Below are 11,079 nucleotides of genomic sequence, written 5' to 3' on the forward strand. Positions count from 1 at the left end.
CGCTATACTATGTGGCCGTCACTTGGAGGGTTATAACCATGAAATGTCAGAGCAAGCTAAAGACCGCGCGTGAAGAAAAAGAATGATATCAACCTAACATTAGGATATAGGAAGATGAATGATCAGATTACATAGCTTAGAATAAGTGCTACAGGTCTAGTAGCACTCCTAAATGGCGCGCAAATTAAAGTACTTTGAAATAATCGTATTTCTGCTACGCTATAGGGGCCCTTACCTAATGGAGCCTCGCTGTGGCGCGATCTGCTTCATATATTGTCGGTAAGCTGTGCAGCAAGACACATGACGTTAATTATTTAAACTGAGACTGGCAAAACGTTTAAGGGTAGTGTGTGCAGTCGAAGCGAAGTTAAAAGAAGAAAGAGAACTAATGTTTTTCTCTTCTTCTTTCTGGGGTTTTACGTGCCAAAACCAGCTATGATTATAAGGCACGCCGTAGTGGAGGGCTCCGGATTAATTTTGACCACCTGGGGTTCTTTGCCGTGCGCTACAACGCAAGCACATGGGCGTTTTTGCATTTCGCCCCCATCGAAATGCGCCCGCCGCGGCCGGGATACGATCCTAATTTTTTTGTCGTCACAACTTAGGCAGTTTTCGGGTGAGCGCTGCTTATAGTCGCACTTCAAGCATTACGAAGTACCTCGGATTTCGCATTTTCAGGGCATATCTCAGACTCCCAGGGCACACGCTAATATATTATGAGCGTCACTCCAAAAAATCATTGAGCTCGACCGTGAATCGAGATCATTGCGCTTCAACGGTTCTGCCTTATGCACCGGAATAAGCGTTGTGCTGTGTTGTGTGTGCAACTCGTAAAAGTACGCCTTTCATAACGGATAATAAACGTCGAACTCAAGAGGTACACAATGCTTCCCAACCCTGACAAGACAAGGATCATGCCAATCACGCTTTAACCCCCCCCCCCCTTTTTTTTTGGTGCCTAATAATTGTGCACAGATGGAAGGGTAGGCTGCATTGTAGTTGGCTGTCGCAATACACAGTTTACAAATTGTAATGCTCTATTTCCCCATAAATACACGCCGCATACATGCCACCAACAAAGATACCAGGTCTACAATCAATAAATAATTGTAAACAAGAAAGAAAGAAAACAAAACACGAGAAGCAACCCATATGAATCCATGATAAGTAAAAAATCGGTCTACTGTTCATGAATAATAATAAAAAAAACACAACAGCTTCACAGACAAGCTAGCCAAATGTTGACAAAGGTGCATGTCGAAGCTGCCGAAGGCGATTATGGCGGGACGGTGGTGACCACACGTTCTGGAAAGGTTGGTGAGAGTTTTAGAGCATCGCTGTAATACAAGTTCGCTACTAGGAAAGTTGCGTCATTGCTAAGTATAAAATCATTTTTGTCGCTTTTACAAGAACAAAAATAACGGCACTGTTGTTTTTTGCTAAGTTTTTCATTTTTTTCTAGACGAAGGTCTGTGCACGACGCAGTAGTTCCGAAAGGAATCCTTAAAGAAGTGCACAAAAATTTGTCGTGTGTCACTCCACATGAACGCCTTTCCTGTAGATGTCCCGTAGTCCGAAGTAGGGGTGTGCGTGTGTCTGGGGTATAAGGCAGTCATGTACGCGCATACAGAGTAGATATGACGACTTGTTCGTTTGAGTAAGAGCTTAGAATTCGGTTTTCTTGTCTCTGATTGCTTTTTACTTCACATGGATGGTGGCGTTCATGGTCAGATACGACATGGTCCAATATGATTTGTTTTCAGAAAGCAAAATATTTTGTTAGAAAGCTCTGTTCATTATCGCCGTCATGCTTTGTAATTGTTTCGTTCCACGGCCCCAATAACTGTGTGTTCTGCCTTAGCATGATTGCTGTCCTGTCAAGGCAAAGCAATAACTTTTATGGTTTTCCACTGTATCATTTCTGCTTACTGTTGCAAATACTGCGGAGGACCATCTCAAAAATGTCGCCCCATAATTACCAGGCATGTTAGCCGTGTACATAAATTCATTTTAAAACGATTGAGGATGGTTATAGACCCCGATCTACAACACCATTTCTGGGATGCGAAGAAAATAGAACGTTGCGTTTCTCTCAGGCTTGCGCGGTTTCCATTGGTCATTGTAGATTTGCATATAAGACACATGGCATTTATTTAGAGGTGAAACTTTACCGTAAGGAGGAGAAGTGGTGCTGCTAACTAAATGAGTCAAACGGAAGTAACTGTGACCTTTTGTGACGTAGTTGTGTGAGCGCAGCTGTTAAGGGAAGTTCCGCAGCGGTTTGTGCGTGGCGATGGGCAGTGGCATGTGGTGCATGGTCAGTATCAAACTCCAATAGTAGAACAACTGTCTGCGGATCCCCTGATTTGCTTTTATGCCTAATTATCGAAAGTTATAAAATAAATAAACAATTTCTTCGCGCAGTTTCTTTCAACCAGTATTCTGAATTTTTCTTTATTTAGAAGTCGCGTTTTCTTGGTTCAACGCTGAGGGTTACTTAGAAACAGAATAAATTGACAAACAGTTTTGGGCATCGCGTTGGTTCCTTCTGGTTCAAAATAGTTTTATTGTTATGTTGTTATAAATACATTCGTGGCTTACTGTTTTTTATGTAATCGTAAGGGACAGAAGCCGTGGAGCATGTCGAAATGCTTGGGTATAGCGAAAGAATGGTACCTAATGTAGCGAAGCGTATGCAAAGTTTTGATGAATGTAAAAACATAATTTCAAGTGCTTCGAAGGGTTGAGAACTTTAAGAGGCAGCTTTGCTCTCGTTGAAGTATGAGTTATTCGAATTGGCTCGCATATGCGAAGATTTTTTTAGTATGTTGGAGCCATTAGGTTGGTGTCATTTTGCGACGACTGGCCCCAAGATGGCTCAACTGTGGACAGGTTCTGAAGTTTTATAAAGAATTTGTGCTAGACACGATGCAAAACCTTGGTTTCAACCCAAGCGTAACAACCAACAAAGGAAGTGCACGAAATGTCGTCATTAGGGATTGGCTATATTGTCAGACCAGCCTCTTCACAAATTCATTTAACATTTCCGTGACCATTGGCAGCCGCCAGCGAGGAGTTCTTGATTTCCGTATCTCCTGCCTTATCCAGCGCACATAATGGTCGACACGTGTGTACATGCCCGGTTCATTAGGCCTGCCGCATCCCTTGCCGTAGGAGACGATACCAACCTGCAGTGATCGTGTGTTCATCGACATCACTGTAAGGGGGCCCCCTGAGTCACCCTGGAATAATAATATGCAGTCAATCAATCAATAAAAAATTAAGCAATCAATCAACCAGCCAATCGACCAATCAATCAGTTAGTCTTTATTATTGCGTGTGCCTAGGAGCAAGTGCTGTGCCTGAATACTGGCAGATATAGAAATAGGAAAAGAGGTGAAACAACTAGAAACGACTGGTATGGGATAAAACATTGAATGACAACAACGAGGAAAGCACGCACATTGCAAACTCCGGACTCAAGAACTTTGAGAATCGAAATTTACTGAGGCATTTACTTTGAATAGTCAGATTTTTCCACATCCAAAATATGGTATGGCTTTTAAGGAGAGCTCGCTTCGATTTCTCCATTGTGGTGAAGTCGCTTGAATCATTCGTAGAAAAGCTAAGGAATAAAGATTTTTTAAATAACTGTCTAATTCCAGCGTATCAGCTGTCACCCCACTGTCACCACCGTAGACGGCTTGTCTCCGACGGAACTGTATATATACAGTACAAATGGCTATTTTAAATATTACGTAACGTCTTCGTAAAAATATCGCTTATATATTACATATATTGACACGTATTCATGTTTATCTTTCACCGGTGGCCGCTTTCCGCCGGCTAACAAATGTTAAACGTTATCGCTCGGCGCAGGACGCGAGTGTATCGGAAGTTTCTAGAACGTTATCGATGCTTCTTTCCGTTGCCTGTATACACCGACGCTTATGTTATCTGATTGTATGACCGACGCGAATTGTCTAGAACTTTCTGGAAGACCCGCGGGCATCAGGGATTAATCTGGAACCTTCGATGACTCAGGTATAAAAGCCGACGCGTTTCGCCGCTGAGGAGATTTTCGACGATCGCCGACTGTGTTCGCCGCTATCGTTGTGCTTTGAGTGAAGCTTGCTTTTGTGGGCACAGGTTCGCCCAATAAAGGATCAGTTTCGTCATACACAGTTTTACGACTGTTCGCTTTAGCGTCACTACTACGTGACAATATATGTTCATGTGCATGCGTGTGTGTGTGCGTGTGTGTGTGTGTGTGTTTGTTTACACGAAAACTGAAAGTGAAAAAAAAAAAACGTCGCAGGTGCGATACGAAGCCACGTCTTTGCATTAGGCGTGTGATGCTTTTACAATTTGAGCGTCCTCAGTGTCATTTTTGCATCCAGTTTCTTTAGTATTATACGTGCACCAAGTCTAGGCTTGGGAGTGTTAGCCAGCGCCCAAGCTCCGAGCCTCGGCAGCTGATGTAGAAATTCCTTTTCGTCGCAAGGCATGACATGATACTTGGAAAGAGGAGACTGGCCAATAAACTCTAGTATGCTACATGAAGGCATCAAAGCTGCTGGAATGGAGACCCTCAGTATCTATTAATCAAAATAAGTGGAACAGGCGGTCACAACCATATGGAGCCAACAGACGATGACATCAAGAAACGCATAGGGTGAATTGCTTGTTTTGAACTCTTTTTATTCTCATTGTTTGTGTAATTCTTTGTGTGAAGCACTGTTGTTAAAGCAGGTTGTGCGTGTCAGCTGGAACTATGAAAGCGGAATGTTTTCACAAGGTGATTGAAGAACCCTAACCCAAACAACATAGTATCTCCGTCTATCAGTTCACCAAATTATGTATTTCATAGCTTACTTGACAGCTGCCTTTGCCAGGCATTAAGCTGCACAATACATTCCCCTGGTTCAGAACCTCTTCCTGTCCAGGCAATAAGAAGCCCACCTTGCACGCTTCGAATGGCAGGATTGTTGTAAATACGTACATTAAGGCATGGGAAGCCGTGCCATCTAGAGAAAAAGAAGACGGGATTATAAAATGGAAGAAAAAACATTCATGCAATAAACAAAACTGAAATCCATTATGATCATTTCAAATGCAGTTCACCATTTAAACAAATGTATTTGAAAATTATACGCTTAGTCTCCTCTCAACTACGTCCAAAACACGTATGATATGAAGTTCTGCATGAGCGAAACACTATTGATTGTCGCATTCTCTTTTCTCATTGACATCAAAGTTTACGCGTATTAGTGGGCCTCGCATTCTCGGAAGCGACACGAAACTATGTTAATACGAATCCGGTTACGTAGTATTTCTAGAAAACGTGGTTGGCTTTCTTTAGTTTACATTGTAAAAAAATGAACGTGCCTAACAGGAATGTCTAACATGTTTAGGCCGAGCTCTTACAACCCAACCGACGCCTGGCACTCGGCTCAGTGCAATGCCTGGAACACCAGTCATGAATAAGGTACACTGCAAAAGGATGTATAGTTGGGCGAGTTGGTACGGTAACATATTCTTGGCAGCACTCGTCCTGTCTTATTTCGCCACCGCCCGTGTCTAATTCACGCTTATACCAAGAATATGAATAAGGTACTAGCTAAATAACAATCTTCATAGCTATACACGAGAATAAATATTTGTGTACGTACGCCGCTACGCTAGCGTTGACAATGCAATGGAGACCAGCGTCAATCAATCAATCAATCAATCAGTTTATTTCTACTTCAAATAGCGCAGGGCCAGGAAGTAGCCTTCCTAGCCCGTGTACAGTTCAGCAGCTGAGTACATTTTACATTACATTTCACACTACATGCATTGTACCGTTGCAACAATAAACAATTGAGGAGGTCCTTGAGATGCATCTTAAGGGGGATAATTACATCGAGGACATCTTTCAGTCACCACAAGTCCAAGCATCACACATAGCATAACTTATAATACCTTGGATATATTGGTGCATTGTTTAGAATGATTTTTATGCGTACAATACCGGACATGGCTGAAGATGGCTAACGCTTGGTGCTGCTGTGGTCTTGCCAAATCGTTCACGTGCAAGACAACACGCATATAACAAATCGAGTCATATATCGCTATCAAAACAGTCTGTACTGCCCCTAACTGTGTGCCGGTGGTCGGCTTTGTTTAGATACGGACTCACGCATGGACAGAACAACCCGTAGGCAAATTTGCTTACTGCAACAAATGGAGTTTTTAACCATATATTTCCTTTAAGAAAGCAACGTTGTGCAGGCTTTATTTCACGGGTAACAGGTATAATGCGCTTGGAAAGACGCTCCCGACGAAGGAAGATACGACACAATACCTGCAGGACAGCTCTGTGTCCTGCTTCTGCGACCGCATTTTCTTCCATGTCGCTTTCTTTCAATCAGTCATCATTTATTCATTTGTAACTCAGCTTCTATAACCTTAATGAATTTCGAAAGCATTTCGTGAAATGCCTACTATATGATTATATATGCGACACTCGAACATCTGCACTTCACTCATGTGTCACTCAATAAGCGAATTTAGTTTCCGTCCGTGTAACGGAAGCAACACTAAAACATTTTTTTGTAGCATGTCATGTTCACATTGGTACTATGTAGCGGCCATTGTGTGCGATTACGAGATAGAACAGCACAGCTATAGAAGTTTCGGAGTGGAGATGCACTTTTTTTTCAATGGGCGGTTCATGCCCGTTGGTTTCATTCGTGGCATTGCTGCAGTGTTCCGTGAGGCAGTCATTCAGGTACTATATACTCTTTCACAGAACAGGGACTTTCTATGAACTACGCCTGTCTGACAATAAACAAACTTTCTTTTATTGATCCCAGTGCAACCGAGTGGCTATTTTTCGCGTGGATCACTTAACTTGAGCTGTCTGGACAACTTTAGGGGAACGGGAAATACGACCTTCACATTCGGCCATTGCGATTCGTTTTGTTTGAGAGTTTATGAATATACGGAATTGAAGCTACCCTTTCTTTCGTCCTTGTGTCTTTCCGTCACTGCAGGCAGGAAGACTGTTTCAACATCCATCCTAATTCCGCCTCAGAAACTGAAATTATTATTGGGTCACGGAAAACTACATGACTTCAGACAAACAGTTTGTTCGAAGAAACACAGCAGTATAAGGTGAGTCTAGGTGTATAGGTAAATTCCTAAAACACGTTAGTCATGCTCCTTATGACGAGCCGGGAACGAGCTGACCCATAAGGCGGAATCGACTTACTTGACCATGGCTGGTAGCCTCAGCACGTCTGCGCGATATCGAAAGTGATACCTAATCTCGAATTTAAGTGGATCAATTGAATGGAAATTCATCAGGCACCTGCAGTGGTTCTATGATCTTCCAAAAGGTTATCAAGTTAGCATCGACATCGAATACTAAGTCAGCCGCGCTTTTATAAAAAAAAATACCGAAACGTCATCTACAACATCAAAGTTTTCAAGCCATTGAGTCCTTCCAACTTATTCTCAAGGCCTTGTGTCCGAAGAATTCACTTAAAACTGCAGTAAGCAGGTTCCAAGTGCAGATAAAGAGAAGAGTCCATCATCATTCTACATAATTGAAACAGTGGTAAAACTCAACCACTACAAACGCGCGTGCATCCACACACCCACACACACAAGCATACACACACATATATAAATAAATAAATAAATATATATATATATATATATATATTAATTTGTTCATTTCTAAGCAAAACGTCCTGTGGGTCCGGTACGCGCATGTTGCGGAAAGACGGAGCCAATTTGCCTGAGAAAAAGCATATTTCATTGCGTACGTTCTTCTATGGCACAAATTTCATTAGAGTAAAAAACATTCTCTTACTCTGACGAAGGCCGCACCCCGGCGTAAACCTTATTAAGTAATTATGTTTTTTTCGTAAGTGTGCTCCTTCTTTAAGAACTTTTTATATATGAAGTACAGGGTCTTTTGTATCTGCATGAGAGTGTTGGAACTTCACGGATATGAAATGACGTAGTTTCGGAAAGCGTTACTTGCTTTCTGTTGTAAGGCCCCAGCCAGAAACCATGGCTCGTTTTCCGTCCAGGTGGATCCGTTTATTAGGCAGGCAAACTGGCCGCACATGGTCGTCAAAACTCAGAGGTTTCTCCACCTGATCACCACAGCGTTTAAACATGACACGCTAAAACACGTGACATTAATGCAAATGTAAAAGAAAAACAAATCTGTCTTTATAACCTACAGCAAAAAAAGTAAATTTTAATTCTTCACAGTAAGCAAGTCCGATTTCGAGCAACATTCGTTTTTCCGTTCAATCAGTTACATTTTCTTTCCTAAGCAGTGCACAGCTGTAAAACGACCATTGACACCGCATGAACCGCTGCCTTTGTCCCCTGCCTTTTCAGGCCGCAATAAAGCTTTACCAGTGAGCTTTCGCCTTTCATGAAATTCATTCAGTCCTTGCTACTAATCCTGCGCCGCTTACTGATGTTCTGTGATGTGCACATGCTGTGAATCTGAACACTTGTAGAGTGCAAACTTTGGGATGAGTTGATTTTTAGATTGCCGGTGTTTAAACTGTTCGCAAATCCAAGCCGCTATACTGCGAACAGCATTGAAGTATAATTATCTTTGCTGTTATGGGTAAGTAGTTAAAACCTAAATATCCAGCGTTGACCCACCAAAGGAGCCAGACAATATGAAGATATTTGATCTTGAGACTACGTGCTCGGTGTCATTACGCTTTTGAAATATCATCAGCAACATTCAATGTCCTGCATCTGAGTGAAAACGTATTTATGTTCCTTATAAAAGCTCAAGATCAAAAATATTCAGAAACTCATCTAGCATATTCGATATTGTTCTCGGAGCGCACAAAACTACATGTTAGATTTAAATTAAGCATCATGAAGTCAAGCTATGAGATTAAGCGATATGTAACAGTCACGTGTACTACAGTTTGCGATTAGCTTTTCAAGCTGTGAGCCCTTTCTTTTATCGCTTGGTTTGCCACGCCGCACAACATCATAATAGAGCTAAATATAAGCATGCTGACCCGTTTCATAGAGATACTGCAACAGCGAATTATAAAATGCGTTTTCCAGTGATTGTTGTTGAGGATATTTCAAAAGCGTAATGACACCGAGCACGTAGTCTCAAGATTAGTCTTCTACTTTATCAATCTTCAATTTGACACCCTTAAGAAGACTTGTTACCGTTTCACTAGGCAAGCACTTACTTTGATGAGGGCGATATCGTCCGATAGCGTCGTCCACTTAAACATTGGATGATGAATCATATCTTCAACCCACACGTTCGGGCCATCACTAGCTTTTGTGGTGTTGTAAAAGGCCCGCGCAAAAACAGGAACAGTGTTCCTAAACAAAATAAACTTTATTGTTAGGATGTCATCGACAGGCGTTCGTGAACGGCAGAACACACCTTTTTGTTGCTTATACATATTTCGTGCTACCCAAACATTGCAAACGTTAAGCGCTTCAATTAGGTGAAGGCATTTAGTAAAAAATATTGTAAATGAACACCGCTCGTTCATTGCTGTCTAAGTAAAATTACACATAATCGTATTCCACAAGGCCATTCTGTGCCTGCACGACTTACATGTAATGAACACAGTGTGCTGCAGTCAGTATGAAGCTTGGTGATATGATGCTGCCGCCGCACATAACGCTGACGAAGGCGGTGGCATTCCATCGGTAGGTCACTTCTAGGTAAACCTAGGAGACAGAGATGTGACTCATAAATGTATAGGTCTTTAATAACACGTAACGGGCAGTTTTGGTTATAGATCTTCAGAGAAGCGACTGTCATTTGCATGCAGGTTCAAAGTCGAGCTTGAAATAAAATAAACAGAAAAGCTCAAATAATAATCAATAAATGTCTTTGTATCCAAGGACGCGGGGAAGGTCTTCGAAAACGGAAAGATGGAGTTTGTCGTCAATTGCTCTTATGTTCTAATTGTTCTATGAAACGCCGCTGGCTTGTGGTTTAGGACAATAAGCCACACTCACAATCGGTTTGAAGAATAAGAACGGAATATTGACTCCATCAAGGACATAGCGTTTCTACGAAGCACTGTAGCTTCCCATTACCTGCATTACCTTAGAGGTGCTTGAATATATAGTGGAACTCCAGGAGCTTCCTGATTTGCAACGAAACTCTGTTTTATGAGAATGCTATTATTTACATTACCAAAGTAAAGACCTGTTGAGCTGGTACAGATTCACTGGTACAAACAGCGCGACAAATTGGCAAACAAGGAAAGAAGTGGGCATATGAGCACAGCTTACAATTATTTGATACACTCATATGAATGCCGTCCGGTCACCACGGGTCCAATCACCCGGTCAACCGAGGATCTCGAGAGTTAAAGACAGCTGTTTTAAATCTTCCCGCGAACTACTGCAATGCTGGTATTGTAGCAAGGGAAGCAGTGCGCTCACCGCACGCAGCTAGCGATCTGCATGTTGACGATGAAAGGTGCAATGACACCGTAATGCAGATCATTTTAGAGAAACGCAGACGTGGGAAGGCTGACGAAATTATTTGGCGGACTAAGTCAATAAAATGACTAAGCTGCCTAAAAGCGAAGCATTCCTGACAACGGGCCTAAAGGTATTTAGAAAAGGTTATCTCCTCCGTATATACGCTCGCTCAGCAACGGATGCTTCTGCAAAACAACCTCGGCTCCATTGCAACATAATGATTAAAAACTGCCCTCATTTGGTTTGATAACTGTCTTTTAAAAATCTGATAAGCATTTTACTTCTTATATAAAACAGAAGCAAATATTCGAAAATTTCAAATAGTAAATTATTGAATAGAATATCAAGGGATATCCGACCTGTATTCAAGGTTTGCAATATTTGCACACTCTCACTTATAGTGCGAACTGTTACTGTCATTTAAAGATTAAAGCTGGACTTCCAAACTGATAAAAAATGTGGTGGAAAAATCGCCACATAACGTTCTGTGGGTAATTATGACTCGTGAAAACCTAGTTTTTATGCGTGAACTTACCATCCAGGGAATTTGGGTCCTCTCAATTTTTTTACCGCGAATAA

General features: G+C 41.8%; 1 protein-coding gene across 1 annotated transcript; it reads right to left on the reverse strand.

Moving 5' to 3' along the window:
• Window positions 1-8,027: 8,027 nt before the first annotated feature.
• Window positions 8,028-10,113, reverse strand: LOC119463672 (transmembrane protease serine 2-like). Its single transcript, XM_049655327.1, has 4 exons — window positions 10,108-10,113; window positions 9,617-9,732; window positions 9,237-9,375; window positions 8,028-8,150 (listed from the first exon to the last, which is right to left on the reverse strand). Exons 1-4 carry the CDS (start codon window positions 10,111-10,113, stop codon window positions 8,028-8,030), a joined length of 384 nt encoding a protein of 127 aa, XP_049511284.1.
• Window positions 10,114-11,079: the final 966 nt, after the last annotated feature.

This window comes from Dermacentor silvarum, chromosome 9, assembly GCF_013339745.2.
Source record: "Dermacentor silvarum isolate Dsil-2018 chromosome 9, BIME_Dsil_1.4, whole genome shotgun sequence".
NCBI classification, from domain to species: domain Eukaryota; kingdom Metazoa; phylum Arthropoda; class Arachnida; order Ixodida; family Ixodidae; genus Dermacentor; species Dermacentor silvarum.

What these genes read in the sequence shown, in the direction of transcription:
- LOC119463672 (XM_049655327.1), bottom strand. An exon ending in GCACACTGTGTTCATTACAT is followed by an intron (nt 9,376 to 9,616) that starts GTAAGTCGTGCA and finishes TATTTTGTTTAG; the next exon opens with GAACACTGTTCCTGTTTTTG. An exon ending in ACGATATCGCCCTCATCAAA is followed by an intron (nt 8,151 to 9,236) that starts GTAAGTGCTTGC and finishes TGTGGTGATCAG; the next exon opens with GTGGAGAAACCTCTGAGTTT.